At 37.1% G+C, this 17,376-nt stretch overlaps 2 protein-coding genes across 2 annotated transcripts in view; one reads left to right on the top strand and one right to left on the bottom strand.

The window, feature by feature from the left end:
• The window catches only part of LOC108669823, a 34,421-nt gene extending 31,553 nt beyond the window's left edge, over positions 1–2,868 (top strand). Inside the window, exon 5 of the mRNA XM_018157240.2 lies at positions 1,135–2,868. Coding sequence (XP_018012729.1) covers positions 1,135–1,141 — 7 coding nt within the window. The 3' untranslated portion in view covers positions 1,142–2,868. The remainder of the gene's footprint in view (positions 1–1,134) is intronic.
• Positions 2,869–9,996: 7,128 nt separating this feature from the next.
• LOC108669798 (ETS-related transcription factor Elf-4-like) lies at positions 9,997–14,075 on the bottom strand. Its single transcript, XM_018157207.2, has 6 exons — positions 14,003–14,075; positions 12,779–12,890; positions 12,064–12,259; positions 11,459–11,809; positions 10,613–10,850; positions 9,997–10,106 (listed from the first exon to the last, which is right to left on the bottom strand). The coding sequence occupies exons 1-6, from the start codon at positions 14,053–14,055 to the stop codon at positions 10,007–10,009; spliced, it is 1,050 nt and encodes a 349-aa protein (XP_018012696.1). The 5' UTR covers positions 14,056–14,075; the 3' UTR covers positions 9,997–10,006.
• Positions 14,076–17,376: the final 3,301 nt, after the last annotated feature.

Raw genomic sequence — 17,376 nt, forward strand, 5'->3', positions numbered from 1 at the left:
ACGGTGGTGTAGGAGGGTAGTGGTGCCCAGCCTGGGGCACCGTGGAGTAGGAGGGTAGTGGTGCCCAGCCTGGGGCACCGTGGTGTAGGAGGGTAGTGGTGCCCAGCCTGGGGCACCGTGGAGTAGGAGGGTAGTGATGCCCAGCCTGGGGCACCGTGGAGTAGGAGGGTAGTGATGCCCAGCCTGGGGCACCGTGGAGTAGGAGGGTAGTGATGCCCAGCCTGGGGCACCGTGGAGTACGAGGGTAGTGGTGCCCAGCCTGGGGCACGGTTGTGTAGGAGGGTAGTGGTGCCCAGCCTGGGGCACCGTGGAGTAAGAGGGTAGTGATGCCCAGCCTGGGGCACCGTGGTGTAGAGGGTAGTGATGCCCAGCCTGGGGCACCGTGGAGTAGGAGGGTAGTGATGCCCAGCCTGGGGCACCGTGGAGTACGAGGGTAGTGGTGCCCAGCCTGGGGCACGGTTGTGTAGGAGGGTAGTGGTGCCCAGCCTGGGGCACCGTGGAGTAAGAGGGTAGTGATGCCCAGCCTGGGGCACCGTGGTGTAGGAGGGTAGAGGTGCCCAGCCTAAAATATGGTACGAATAACGTTAATGGCAGAATTCATCGGATAGATCATTATTCATTTGTTTTTATTTATTTTTCTTATATTATTTAGGATTATTCTCTTTCAGTATTAGACATTATTTATTTACTATTATTCACACGTGACGAATGATTATTGTTTTGCATGTAAAAACTATGCCTCCAATTTATTAATTCGAAAAGAATCAAAGTTGAAATATTATATAGCTTAATTTTTTTACATATGATTTACGACCTCGAAGATTTGCTCATGTAATATGGAGTCGTTCATCTTACGGGTTTTACTAAGGAATATAATTCTAATTAAAAAATTCAGTTAAGATTATCTGGACCTTTAGACTGCTCTCCGTGTTTCAAAATTCTGATAAAATAAATATAATTTGTAAAATGCCTTCTATTCGTGAGTGCTTAATAATTTAAAATCATCTTTTCAACGGTAATTTTAAGAATTTTTTTGCGTTTTATGTTTTTTAGGAGTTACACCAAATTCCATTTTGGAATCGTAAATTGACCAAATGTTCTAGAAATATGAATTAATCTTATTTTCCATTGCAGGTGGTGAAACGCGCGTCGCCTATAGTGCCAATCTTCCATTTCGCCAAAACAAAATCTGTTGTGTAACTTTAACTCCCCGCACCCTGTACCTCCTGTAGAAGTAGTGATATAGCCGGCGCCCTGCTACGAGTGATGACATCTTGCTCCACGTGATGACATTGCTCCACGTGATGACCTCTTGCTCCACGTGATGACATCTTGCTCCACGTGATGACCTCTTGCTCCACGTGATGACATCTTGCTCCACGTGATGACCTCTAGCTCCACGTGATGACATCTTGCTCCCCGTGATGATCTCTTGCCCCACGTGAAGACCTCTTGCTCCACGTGATGACCTATTGCTCCACGTGATGATCTCTTGCCACACGTGAAGACCTCTTGCTCCACGTGATGCATCCTGCTCCATGTGATGGCATCTTCACCATCTGCTCCACGTGCTCAATTCTTGCTCCACTAGCTGACATCTTCACCACTCGCTCCACCTGCCAATCACTCCACCACTCGCTCCACATGCTTCATTCTTCACTTCGACCTCTTAAACTGCTTTTAAAATCTCCAGGCATATTTAAGAACATTCATCAATGAATTTGTCCAGATATTTTGGGGGCTATTATTCTTGTCTTTCTTTTGTTTTCATCAAACATTAGAATTTGTTGCTATGATTATCAGACGTTTATTTTTAGCATACATGACATGCAAGGCACTTAAAAGGAATTTCGTTGCAAGTTTCTATCAATTTTAACAGCCAGTGACACAAACGATACTTGTCAAGATCTGTTCCAGTCCCCAATGCATATGGAAATCGGCCTAATAATCACAAATATTATCCGACAGAATTTCATTGTCAATTTTTTTTGCAGCTAGTGAAAATGAATTAAAATATTTACCGGTTTTGGATATTAGTTCACCACATGAGTATCATGTTTGGATGCTGTTGATCGAGTTTGAAACGTGCAGTGATGATTCATGCCCCTAAATTGAAAATTTATTTCCAATCTTGTTTGAATTTGGATGCAGTTTTTTATGACTATTCACCCGGCAAAGAACTGGTGCAGTATCAACTAGAACTACAAGAAGAACAAAAGTGTACATGGTTCAATGTACATGATATGTTATCATAACGTTATTGCATACGTTTCTATTTAGCGCCCTAGGATTCAATCCTTTGTATTTCCTTGGAAATACAAAGGATGGGTTTTGTCATGGAAATCATTGCCAAATGCGATTAGAAATTCATAAACAACTCGTTAGCTTTTTTCTAATTGAATTCCACCATCATATTTGACTTAGTTCATAATAAGTGTTGAGCGTGTGGCGAAAAAGCAGGCACGGTTTCTTCGAAATTTGCAGCGGCTCGAGGAAGACCTTAAGGCGAAATTCCGAGGCCTTAGCCTGCGAAAGAAATTCCGTAGCCTTAATTGCCCTGAGCTTCGCAAGAAATCCTTTAATGTGAGGGATTTGAATTTTTATCGGCATCTGACAGAATGAAACAGTTCAGCAATATCTTGAGTATTTAATTTTTCATAAGAAGTTCATGATTGCAGTCTGCGTGACTTGGACCTGTAGCGTTCTGAACGTCTGATGTCTGCAAACTAAATAGAATTATTGTTCTGAACTTGTCCTAATGAAGTGACTGTTTAGAGAGCGAAGTTTGTTAACCTTTAAAAATTGTACCGGATTTACCGACTTGAACTCAGTATGTCTCAAGAGCAGACCCTAAAATTTGCTAAACTCCTAGATTTTGGGGGATAAGCAAAGCAAAATAATTAGTTATTGCTTGAGAAGAAGCCTGGAGAATTCGACTTGTTATTCATAATAGAGATCTTTATTCAGATGAGATCAAATCTTAACGTCTTCATTGCTTTCTAACTTATTAATAACATGCTTTATATTTATACATCATAATGCAGTAATTCGAGTGCCGTTTAAAATCAGCATTTGATTAATAATCATTCACAAGCCCTTTATTTTATGTCTCTATCAATGAGGCTTCGAGAATAAAGTTTTCATTTACGCATTCTCAATAATCACAGGAAATTATCCTCTACAAAATGCCCTAAACATCTTCAAGTCATAAACTATAAGGAATCTCCCAAATACCCATCACTTTCACATTCAAGACCGATATATCATGCGCCGCCTTTTTCCAATCAAAATGTGATCAAAAATTACGAAAAGAAATATTTATTGAAAATAAAACGAGTAAGGCTGACTGTGTGTTTTATTTTAAAAATTCATCTTATTCAAAATATTATCGAAGTTAATCTGTTTTTCCAGATAATTTCGCTGAAATTAAAATGTATTTGAATGTGTACAGAACCCGGTTTATGCCAAAAATCTCATCTTGGCCTCTAAAATAAACATTCGTAAGAATTTATGGTCATACATGGGCAAATTTGTAAAAAAATATCTTTTGATTTTTTGATCGAGTGCAGGCAAATTAAAGAAGCTACTAGAGGGAGACAAATAAGTCGCTTGAAGAACATTAAAGTTCTTCAAGCGACGAAATTCATCTTCTTTAAAGATTAAAGTCGCTTGAAAGAAAAACATTTCATCCAGGAATTCCATGGTTTATTCCACGCATTACCTCGAGGCGCTCAGAATTACCTTGGCATCATCCATGTAATATTAATTAGCATAAATTAAAATGATAATATTATTCTATTATAATCGCAATTTTGAATTTCAACATTGGAAATTCATATATAAAGTTGCATGGACTGCTTCAAATTTTGTGAAGCAGTCCAGCTTCATGGACTGCTTCACATGGACTGCAATGTTGAAGTTTAATCGGTTAAAATAATAAGGCTCCAATACTAATATTTGCCCCTGCTCCGGAACTATTCCTAACTTACTACTTCCAAGTTCAAACTTTTATCGAAACTTTGTCAATGGAAATATGTTTTTGAAGGTTGAATGCAGTTCTCTTGAGCCTTCAAACATGAATTGCGAAAGTTTGGGTTCTTTAATGCTTGGAGTAATGGTCCAGCGAGCTTGTAATATTTTTTCCCCACCCCAAAATGTTCAGCATTTATTCCCTTCCTTAATGCAATTAAATTTCTCAGAGAGCTCATGCCAAGATCACGAGTTGTAATTTCCGGGGTTGACTTCCTAACAAAATTCGGGTACCGTCTGGGCTTCTACCCAGTAATCGCCACTCACAGTTTAAAGTTATCCTGTTTCTGCTTGTGCACCCGATCGACATCAACTTCTGGTCAGAATTTCCTTTCCAACTTTATCGCTGCCTGCCCTAATAAAACTTAGAGTCGCCCCAGCTTCTGGTAATCCAAATCAGAAGCTGCCGCGTCTGTAAATTTTCACTGGGTAACAACATTTAGAGTTGCCCCAGCTTCTGGTAATCCAAATCAGAAGCTGCCGCGTCTGAAAATTTTTACTGGGTGAGAGTATGAGAAGGATTTGCCGAACCGAGTCATACCGAGCTTGGAAGCTGCCGAGAAACTCCCCTTCAAACCCAGAGCCGAAGCGATCATAATAGCGGCTGATTTAGGAGCTCCCCGAGTCCTGGGGCCATACTTTCAAAATTCGCTAAGTGAACGTAAGTAGTTACGCTTTATTTTCTTGTCTATGATTGATGGATTTTGCTTGAAAGGCCGTCAATGATTGGCTGATGAACTTAAGATCTCCTAACTTTTTTGAATTATGACCCCTGGGCAGCACCTGTTTAAGAGTCGGGTTCGCATCTAAATTTTGTTAGGATAAGCATAGTTGCTATTTTTATTCTTTGGGTCTTGAACCTTAATTGCTCTTAAATTCAATGAGCGAGCGATATCTATTAGTTGTGATCAACATCGTTATATATAGGAAACGCATATTGTAGACTCATATTCATAAAATTTTTAGTAACTAAGTTCGCTAACAAGCTCACAATTTCACCGTAAAACACAGATCACACTATATGTAAATTCAACATTCGCGCGAACTTGGATTCAAAATCATTGAAACAGTGAATAAGTTTAAAAAATAGAATTAATATGACTAAATTGAATTGTTTTTCTAAACCGTTTGTTCCGGCGCCGCGTATTTATTGTTCTGGTGTGAGAAAAAAGTTTCGAGATCAGGTACGCAAACGAATAAATCTACGGAGCGATTTACTCGGATTTCTCAATGAGGCTCACTTGACAGGCAATTCGGAACAGCATCTCGCCTAGGAAACAAAGCTCTTAATCACACCGTCGAGTTGGCCAAAATTTCCGGGGCTAAAATGAAAAGATCAGTGGTTTCCGCCCATGTTCTACTTACTTCACTTTTATATACAAAGGTTAAAGGTACGTACTGAATTTGAACAAAGCGTTCCTAAGTTATTTTATTACGTTTTTCATGTCTATACGCTGTAATGCATTATTTTATAGAAGTTAAAAACCATCTCTTTGTCAGATTTAACATAATATTTGATCATTACATTACCCCGCATTTAGTTACCTATGCCTAAAAAGAACAATTGCAATGAAATGAATTTCAAATTTTTCTATCATATTAGCCCGGTTGGAAAATACACGTGCGCCCAATTTGTGCACAGTTCTCATGGTAAAATATCACCAACTTAAGTCAAGCTGTGAAACACTTTCAGAGTTTATCGAAAAGTACTACGAATTCTTTTTAAATCTTAAATGGAAAAATTCTACGCAAACTTCTGATTAGCAGATGTTTTATCAGAGCCTTACTCGCTGAACTCCAGTGACGATGAGATCAAGCGTGGCATAAATATTCTCGTAATAATTTAATTAAAACTTTGAAGCAAGACATGAGTACGCAAACTAGAAATTTTTCTGCAGCTAAACCAAAAGAAATTATTTTCAATCAACAATAACACGCACAGATAATATAATTGATGTGTCAAATTGTCGAAATATTGACAAACTCTCTGCGTTCAGCATTGGTGCGTCTTTTTAGCGCATTTTCTCATTTATGGAAATAATGCTCTATTGTGCTCGCCATGTCCGTCTGTCTGTCTGTCCGTCCGTCCGTGACCTCAAGTTTTCGTCGACAACAAAATGCGCTTTCTGTCACTCACTGCAGTGAGTACTGAGTTATATTTTTTACTGGTTAAATTGAATCAAGATGACCCACTTTGGGGCAAAAAGTGCATCACTATTTTGGCGAAGTCACATTCCTTGTGGATACCCTTTCTATATGAATAGCAGCCCTCCACCAGATATTAGAATATGATAACTATGGTACATGAGCTATAACTAAGTCATTACTGGTCTAATGTTTGTTTTTGAAATAGTTTAATTGTAATTTGAAAAAAAATGCATTAAGTAACAACGGTTATTTATTCTATTTAAATTTCACTTTTTAGCAGCATGGAAGTAAAAACGTTTGAGAATTCCTCTGTGAAGGTTGGAAAGAACACCTCAGCACCAATGATACTTTATTGGAACAACAGGAACGAAAAACGCGAATACCTTTAATGGTGGACTCAGGGATCAAACCCCTTGAGAAAATATAGATCTTAATAACAAGTCCTTATGCAGACATGCAGGATGATCGCTCAGTGACGTCAGTGTATGTGTCCCGAAGCGAAAAAAATCAGTCCAATTCTGCAAGCAAAATTTTACCACACATTTTATTGTTTGTACGTGAAAAATTTAATTTATTACAAAATAATTCCCTTAAAAAATGCGCATACGGTATTTGTGCGCAGATGACAGCAGATGCGCCAGGCATGCAAAGCTCGTTGTAAGTTCCTCACATCAGTGAACTGATATTTTCCTAATGAGATATTTTCTGATTTATTCCAGTTACAAAAGAATAGTTTTGCTGGTAACGCTCAGTAAGAAACAGCTGTAATAAGTCAAGAGTATTTTACTTAATTCAAATCGTTATTTTATTAAATGATCTGTGGGTGAGCAACGTGTTGGTGTATTATTCACATGCAGAATTAACAATTTTTAGGATAATTATAAGCTCTTCAGTTTCCCTGGCCTGCGGCTATAGATAATCAAGCATTGTTTATTGCTAAGTGAAACCGCTGAATTGCTATCACAATAAAGCATCTATATTTGTGTACCTTGGCACTTTTTTGTTTGAAAAAGTTGCTGCACTCTGTTGTTTTTTGTTGACGTTGTTTTTTGCTGTACTCTGATGCATTAGATATACATGTTTACATAAGCAGGTTTGGTAGAGAATGTTTATTGCTATTGATTTCCTTGCTCGTTTTCCGATGGTTCCATTAATATTTTTTGCTGGCCTTGGCAAATAGAGGTTTTTTTTTTATTTTCATGTTTCGTATACGAAACATTTTTAATATACTACGACGTTTTGTATATACAACATTCATTATTAAGTTAATTAAGTCTTTGTAACGCTTAAAAATGAGATTCCGATATGATATAAATACACGCTCGAGGTATTGTTTTTATAGTCTTATGCTTTTCACTGAAAATTACTTAGTAACTAATTTCAACCTTCGAACGAATCCGGAAGTTTGTAGGTTGACAGCTGAAGACTCGTTCTTTATAACGAGGGCTTCAGCTTTCGCCAGTAGCACGTAACGTAACGTATGCACGAGGATGTTGCATACGTTATTCCGACAGGTTCGAGGGCCAAAGGTCGCATCGGGAGAATCTCGGCGCAGCCGTTGATTTTTCCAGCTCCTCTTCATTTGTGGTTTCGTTAATTATTATTAGCTATTGCATTGAGGTTACCTGTTAACAATTAACAAATTCTGCAGCCATTGGCAAAAGTTTTGTATAAAGTTATAGATATTTCAAACATTTTCATTTTGGGAGATGATTGCTATATGTTTACCGGATCATTTTTAAGGATTTTTTTGACAAAGTAAGCCAACTGATAAAAGTATCAGAAAAGTTGGCAGTTTGTAGGCGCGCTGGAAATGAACCAAGTGACATCAAATTGACCTTAAAAACAAATGTGTATACCTCAATAAAGTATGAGAACTTGACTACATAAGAAGTGCTGCAAAACGTGTGCTGAAAATGTCCGTATAATAAAAGTCGTATGAGGAAAAGGTCTTCGTTCATAAGGATTTCCTTTGGCTTGCAGAGAGTTCACGCAACGCGAATTACTTTCTCATTGGCAATGTCGCAAATTATTCGCTTTTTATCTATGGCTTCAAAACCAACGTTTTTAGCATGAAAGAAGTTAAGGATTTGATTTAATTGATTGATTTTATTTCTTTAATGAGTTTCCCCGAACGCGATTTTATCGTTGCTGCCTCTGAGGTAGACAGCGCTTGATTATAATTCTTTACGAATTCGAGATACAACTTGACTATGGATCACGTTTTGCAATATTATTGAAATGGAAAAAAATGCTTCTTGTCTGCATTGATTATAACGCTAAGCCAAAAGTTTCCTCATTGCTAGGAAGGCATTCGCTTTCACAATTCAGCCAAGGCTACACCAAACTTCCTCTAAAAAACAAAAATACAAAATTAAAAATATAAAACCTGTCCAATTCCAAGCATCATGGCTAAATTATTACAGCAACAAATGTCCAATTTAAATTTTTATTTATTAAAGTTTATCATGACGTTTGAATTTAAGTTCGGTTTCAAGGATAACAAGATTATGACCGGCCTTTATATGAAGACATATTAAGAAAATTAATAAGAATATGTAAATCAATAAGGATTTTTAGATGCGGAAATAAATTAATGACTTGATGTATATTATTGACAAACGTTTTGCAATTTAAAAGGAAACGGCACAATATTGTTGGTTAATGCCTCGGAAATTCATGATTTTATGTGTATTGCAATATAGAAACACGCGCAACCAAAGGAAATTGCATCAGCTCATGTAACTTTATGAAATTTTACTTCATTTGTAGTTAAATACGATCGCTTATTATAGCGGCGAAGTATTTACGGCTTTCAATTCGAGCATAAGCATAACATAGACAAGCGTAATCTTTAAATCAGTATTGACCAACAAAGCTAAACACATAGATAGAAACTGCTTTTTATCGCTCATTATTGGCTCGGAAAACTGATTTCTCTTCTAAAATGTAAACAAAATTGCACTTATTTACATTATTATCACCGGGCAGTCGCTGAAAATAATTGTGTGACGTAGTATGTTTTATGGGTTTTATGAACCATTCGGAAATTTAAAAGTCATGAGCACAGATAAAATATTTTTATTGCACAACACATAGAGTATAACAAACTTATCTGACTAGTTCACAGCCATAATCCTAATACTTGTGTTCCCTAAGCTATTGACTGTCAGAGTAATGACTTAGAGCATACCTGATAAAAACAAAGAAATTATTGTTTACAGTCATAAACTTAATATCTTTATTGGCCTTCCTTAAGCTATCAAGTGCCCTGCACTATTTAAGACGTAATAATAACAAGGAGATAATTGTTAACAGCCGTAATCTTAATCGTAGTCTTAATACTAACGGTCATCCTATCAACTGTAAGGAGTAATAACCTTTAATGAGACGTAATAATAACTCATAAATAATTCTTTACAGTTCGCTGTCAAATTACAATTCACAGTCATTGTTTCAATACACCTCCTAAAAAGCAACGAAGAGCTCGAGGCACGGATTTAATCGTTGCATCGGATTTAGTTAAATTATTTTAGAGATTTTATCAGATTTTTTGCATCTATGATAAAGAGTAAACTTTACTTACGCATTAAGTTTACTCTAGGGTTTTACCCGCAAGTGATCCATGCATAAAAAACTTCCATGTCCACTCGAATACATAGTAAATACATATTTTAACGGGCAAGTTAACTGAGATGAATATACTAAAGTTTGACTTTGCATTAAAAAGTGCATTTAAAGCTAAGCCTGGAATTGAGGTATTAAATTAAACGGTAACTTCATCCCACCTAATAACCAACGTGGTATGGCCATGGTTTGATCATTATTTTTACATTTGATGGTTGAGTTTCTTAAGAACTTTCGGTCCAAATCTGAAGACAAGTTTGCGTTCTGGAACAGATTCCAGCATTCCTGTAGTGTACTGATACCTGGAAAAAAAACAATTGTTATCATTCAGGGAGCCAATATTAATGATTGCTAGAGCTCAACCTACGGAAATATGAACGATTAGAGTTAACGCTAAACTAAACAATCACTCACGTCATACTATATCTAGGTAATAGTTGTATCTTTTCAGCCTAGAATATCTTATATGGGAGCTTTCTTATGCATTGCACTCTCAGGCATTTTTATCATCATGTTACGATTAGTTGCAGTTAAGATTCTCATTAATATCGATGAGGTTTGACTCGCCTCATACTTCTGGTTATGAATTGCTGGACAAATGTTTACTCATAAACATCTGGTAGCTGACAAATATCTAGTCACTCATAAACATATAGTTACTCATAAATATATAGTTAAAAATATTAATCTACTCACAAATATCTAGTTACTCACAAATGTATAGTTATTCATAAATATTTAGTTACTCATAAATATCCAATTACTCATACATATCTAGTTACTCATATATATCTATTACTAGACCCACCTCATAGTTCTAGCGAAGTAATCATACGAGAGATCACTACGGTCTCGCCGAGCGCCCCACTTCTGAGCTACAAGCTCGTGCTCGACAAGCCTGAAGACGCCGTGTGCCTCGTCCTCCCAGCGGATCAAGGAGGGGTTGGTGCTAGGGTCCATCAGCAAGTCCAAGAGAAACTCCCAGACTTTCTTGCCTCTTTCTCGGGGCTTGTTGGTGCTGCTTCGGGTTCGGCGTCTCTTGTCTGCTGCGAGAAAATAGTGTGTGATTTAGTTGATAAATTTTTTATGAAACTGGAGAATTATTTTATCGAAAAATTCTTTTCATTATAATTAACAACAACAACAACAACATCAATTTGATTTTTCGAAAAGGTAATTATTGTAGAGAAAACATGGCATAATCAAACGATGCATGATATAAGGCCTTTTAAAAGATTGGGTTCCATGGCCGATTATGAAACCAATTAATTCATCAAGTTGGCCGAACTATGGTACTGTATCCAAATTTTAACTCTAAAGCAAAGTTATGTTAAGTAACCCCGAGAACGTTCAATCGAAAGTAAAAGTGGAGCGACTGGTCAGACTGCTCGATGTTTCGAACGTCTAGACATAAAAAATAATAATCCAACTGTATACCATTGTTATCAAACTCTTCCCTATAATGACGTTGTGATTTAGTCTTTTCCTAATTAAGTAATTAAGATATATTAAGTAACGCGCAATGAACAGTTCTATCTGGAGGATAGCCAATTATAATCTTAAAGTTGGGTGATGTCATTTAGAACTCGGAACCAAGACCTAGGACTTATGCAATAAAAGTAAAACTGCATCTGAATGAAGAACCACGACTCACCACCAGAAGTCGCATCAGAGTTGCACGCTGGTAGAGTTGGTGAGTCGACTGCTGAGGCGCCTTGTACTGCGGAAACTTGGGCCAAGTTCATGAGTTGCGAAGGACTTGATCCTTGTTGGTGAGCGGTGCCAGAACCTAGAAAATCCCAGTCAGGAGTGAGGTCGTCCATGTTTTCATATGTGTCTAACATGGACAAGTCTTCGTTCCTTAGAAGTTCAAGAGGGGGATCGTATTGTGGGAATGGTGAGAGTCTGCCGCAGTTCGATAACGATAAGTCTTCCAGAAGTCTGCTGGGGCTTGGGACAAAGTATCTATTCCTTGTAGAGTCCATGGATAAGCCTTGAGAATCGTCTAACGAGAACATATTGTTGCTGTAGGAGTTCTCACTGTATCCATTGTTTGAGTATTGATCAAAGAAAATGTGTGGAGAATCAGAAATGGAACTAAACACACTTGATTCTGAAATCAGCCTCCCACCTGCAAAATGACAGACAATGTTATGAAATCTTGCTGTCTATGACTATAATACCGATATTTTAATTCATAGACAAAACAAAACGGGTATTTCCCGAATAAAAAATGATCTTTTTTGCATATTTAATTACCTGATGTCCGCCAGTGTTGGTACGGCCGCAATGCCATGTAAAGCTCTCTGCCATACACAGGTTCTATGTCGATCAGTCGGTCTTCAGAGATTTCCTTTAGCTGGTTTCCGGTGAGGGTAGCGATACCGAAGACGTTCACGGCATCAGATTCGATGTGATTTACTTTGCATGTGTTCAGGACCCAATCAACGATATCCTGGAGAGGGAATAATTTTAGTATAAGCTATTTTTTTTCTACATCCGGAACAGAAATCCGGGAAATTTTAAGTTGCTTCATTTATCCTTTATGTTTTTTAACCATTCTCCAGATTAATTTAGTTGAATTGAAAATATACATTAACACAATTAATTTTTTTCTGTAATAAAAATTAATAAATTTCACTGTAATAAAGTATTATTTTAGCTTGATTTTATTTGTATTAAAATCATCACTGTCACTTCTGAAATCTTAGGACTGGCGAATAGTGGAATGGTAGAAACATTTGTAAACGTGATTAACGAAAGCAGGGAAAACCCCCAGATTTCAGACATTTTTATCGAATCTTGCCTGTACTGATGCGCAAGCCACTAGCAGGTTTATAGATATCTTGTTTCTGTTACCCTATTATTTTTCCGGGGGATATTTTACCCTATCATTTTTTACCCTTTTTTGACTTTTACCCGATTTTATTTTACCCTAAATGAAATCTTTTTCCCTATAATTTTCAGATCTCACCTCCCTGTTCCATTCCGACAATTTCTTCGTTTTGAACCTCATGGACATCCGTCCCAATGACGAGGTCTTCGAGGACTCTCCGAAATCAAGCTTTCTCGGCGCATCGCTGAACCTGGGGATGAATAGCAGATTTCAGTTTGAATTAACTCTCTAATTAACTCTCTAATTAACTCTCTAATTAACTCTCTAATTAACTCTCTAATTAACTTTCTAATTAACTCTCTAATTAAATCTCTAATTAACTCTCTAATTAACTCTCTCATTAACTCTTTAATTAACTCGCTAATTAACTCTCTAATCAACTCTCTAATTAACTCTCTAATTAACTCTCTAATTAACTCTTTAATTAACTCTCTAATTAACTCTCTAATTAACTCTCTAATTAACTCTCTAATTAACATAAGATTTTAATGCTAAGACTTTAATGCTACCAGTTTCAATTAACTCTTAACTCTACATGTACTGACGGGACCTTTATTTTCCATGCATTATATACGAATAGCATTAATGACGTTAAATTAATCCGGACCCAAAGAGTTAAGATGCACATGAGAGTGTAACCTTGTTGTGAACAAACAGTGCTATTTAAAAACAATCAATCGTATAAAAGTTTTCACTAATGTTTCGCTAAATCAATAGCCACTCATGTGTCGGTCAAGATTTTTACGAATGTGATTGTGTTGTTTCCGTATTTAATATCCCATAATATTAGATAAATATTAAATATCCCATAATATCCCTGAGCGAAGGGTTCAAGTGATTGTAAAGATCTATTAATTGTAATGATTAATTTTAATTACCAATTAATTGTAATGATTGAATAATTGTACTGAAGATTTCTCGTGAACAACTCAGAACAGGCAATAGAAAACTTGAGTCAGACCACAAAAAAATAATAATTTTTTTGCACACAGGATAACATAATAGCACTTAGCAGTAAAACAATGGTGCAATAATAATCGTAATGCAATGAACATGTGTTGAACTGTAGAACCTGCTGGCAGTTTTATATGAGGCCATTTGAAAATTCGTACAATCAGAGAACCATTTTTCTGATAAATTCTAGGATTTTGTTTAACGTTCCGTAGAAAATATATTTTCTTTGACATTCGATGAAGAATATTGAGCACAATGTGAAACAAACGAATTTTATAATAATATTATGACAGCAACTTATGAATTAAATATTTTTAAATGTTTTTGATATCAAAATATACAACTTACGGCTCAACATCATCCAAGTCGCTCGGCCAGTAATTATTATTAAATGCAGCCATGATGTCTAAAAAATATTTAATTGTTTGTCTCGGGTTGATATGTCTTAGTTGAGGCAGGTCTCACAAGAGGGCATGTCACTTGAACCAAAGATAGTGCTCGACTGAGGCACTGTTACTATACACGACCATTTATACTGCTAAATCTCAGGAACTAATCTTAGATAACGAAGACGCGAACGGTAGGACAGGAACTACGACCTAGCATCCTGTAGGAACGGTTGCATTGTCTGACGTCACAGCAGCGCCGCCTCTGATTGGTCGTAACCTTGCGGGGCAAGTCCTCTCCTGCATTGCGATTGGTCGGGAACTTTACTAGAGAATCAAGACTCATTCATTCATAACTTTAAATATCGTGAATGGCGTTGAAAAAAACGTTGCAGCCAAGCTTCGTGCTGTTAATAATTTTCTCATAAATGTTATATGTTAAGATATGTTAAGATATGAATATTGACCACTCATTCACATGGATTTATAATATATAAAATCCCACACGAGTTTTGTTTGTATGAATCATAACTATTACACATGTATGAGTTTCAGACTCAGCTCCAGATTTTAAAATAACTTCTCCGAATGTGGAATGAATATATACCACTACAAATCTTCCACATCCTGCCTTCACACGGTAAAGTTTTCTTCGTGAAAGCGCAACATGTTGACATTGATGCGAGACGTGCTGCTGCAATAAGTAACGGAAGTGCGAACAACTAAGGAATAGCTAGGGGAAAATACCGCGGCTTGCACTGTGCCGGCAGAGTTCGTACGAAGACGACCTGAACAAACGTTCGGTACTCGGTCCCATAAGCGGAACGTGCGTGATGTGTAGAACTGAATCATTTAATCAACCCGAATAGCTTCCATATATCATTTATAAGTATAAGTATTATAATCCCGATTATTTATTTTAATTACTGAAGAGGAAATTAATAAAGTTGTTCGAATTGGGATGCATGATAAAGGCCTGCACTGACCATATCCATAATTCAATACTTATTCCTTTCCGAACGTAATCATGCTAGAGGGCATAGTAGCCCGTTAAATTATGTGCTTAAACTTTAAGTGCCTTTTAATTTCATGGAATCGAATCAGTGAGCCAGATAACATCAAGCCACAAAACAATGGCCACTTAAACAGCCAAACTGTGTTAAGCTATGAAGAGGCCACACAGCCTGGCCTCTTCACGATTTTTGAGAAAACGCCCGACAAAACAGCGCCGTTCAGTGACAGCCACTATACGTAATCCCGTGTACAAGGGTTCAAGCTGCCGCACTCCTCGAGACGAGTGAAGAGAAAAATATGCATAGTCGAACTGTGTTCGGAAGTAGTCGGACTCTGCATAGTCTGTAGTCACTTCATCATCACCATTATTAGAATAGAAGTGTCGGCACTGAAGAAATTGGCCCACGGCCTGTTGCCGGTTCTTGTACTTTTCGTGACAAGGGATCCGGCCTTTGGAACCTGATCTTTCCATAGCTGACGATTGATTGAGATAGTTGCTGGACTTATTGCCTGGTCCGTAATTTGCTAGGCATTTTAAGACTGAACATATGCTCCTGCATAGCTTCGTCTAGTCTGTTCTTGATGGCGTTCATACTCGGAGCGTCAACGATGCTATCAGGGAGGCTGTTCCGCGCTTGTTTGTGACTCGAAGCGAGAAGAAATGTTGTCGCGTGGATGTGTTACAACGCAGTTTTCTTTGCTCATCATTGCTGTATTTATAGTGGAACACCTTTTTAACGTTCTACGTCATTTGGACCACTCAAGTGTCGTTAATTTCTGCAAGTAAACATCTACCTGAACTTCATCTTTAGTCGTTTCAATCGTGCACGAACCGTAGGGTCAGTTGACCGAGACCTTGAAGATATTAGATGTAGTTCCTTCTCGCTACACCGCCATACCCCGACTCTCCCCCTTCCTCAGTCTGAAGACTTTCCTCGCTCGCTGATCAGTTGTCCTTATTGCCAGGCGCAATAAGGATGGCTTTGGTTGAATTGCTCGTCTACTCACGTTAATTTTAAAGACTAAATACAGTTATAACATAACATAACATAACATAACATAACATAACAAAACATAACATAACATAACATAACATAAAATAACATAACATAACATAACATAACATAACATAACATAACATAACATAACATAACATAACATATTTATTTTAAAGACTAAATTCCGCGATTTTTTTCTTACCCAGTATTAATTTGACTAATTTATGCACGTGATACTGTAGGAAATTGTTTCTGTATGATACTTAATTCCTGATGACGCAATAAGGGAAAGCGAACGTTTGTTTGTTGTGTTTTCAGCTATCGCACATCATTTTATTAGAATCCCGTTTAGTCGAAGGAAATTAATATACAATTGAGATTTTTGCTGGGTTTTCAGCTGCGTTTTATTATACCAAACGTGCTTATTCTTTGTCCGAGTTCAGCGAAAAAGTAATCTTCGCTACATTTTATATTAAAAATCTTTACGCTGTTTAGAGCTTAGAGTTGTCATGGGATTTAAGATTAGCATTAAATTGAATGAGTGCCAAGTCGTTGATGTTTTCCGAAGCTATTCGCAAAAGCAAGGTTCACCTGTACGACTTCTTTTGGCTCATTTCCGAAACTAGAATTCATATGACCATTGAAAATATTATTAATAAATATTTTTACTCATGCGAATTATTATTCGAATGAGTAAAAATGCATTAAAAACTATTTATTTTAACGATTTTAACGATTTTGAAATAGCTGATATCCGACCAGTCAGTTTACATGCAAATTATGTACCGATGAAAATAGTCTCGCGGTTCTGAACAAATTAACTCGTCTCTATTAGCTAGTCATATGCATATTCAAAGTTTGCGAATCAATATAACAATTCCTCGCGCAGCTAAGGAACACCTATGCCTATTACAGGAGTAATTTAATTTCGGGTCAGATTCAGGTGGCTCGCGCATGTAGTTGACAATGCCAGTACGGATACAGTCTCCTGGAATGCCAGCAAACACATAGGGCTACAAGAGGGAAATCTTTCCACGAATTAATTCCGGCTTAGTTGCACGCACTGTATTTATATAATTAATCATATTTTGGTCATCAAACTGAGAGTATTATTAGAAAAATATTGCTGAGCGCACTGAACGCCTTCATCTTTCGCAATACAATTAGCTCAAAGTGGCAAAATGTATCTAGAAAAAACTCGTTGTCTTATAACCAGTTCTTATATCGCGGATATTCATGTTCATACATTGACTATTCCTCAGAAATGGATTAATAATAAATTATTAATCAAATATCAGTGTGCAAGGCAGACAAAGTAACAGAC

Source organism: Hyalella azteca, unplaced genomic scaffold (genome assembly GCF_000764305.2).
Source record: "Hyalella azteca isolate HAZT.00-mixed unplaced genomic scaffold, Hazt_2.0.2 contig10992, whole genome shotgun sequence".
NCBI lineage: Eukaryota > Metazoa > Arthropoda > Malacostraca > Amphipoda > Hyalellidae > Hyalella > Hyalella azteca.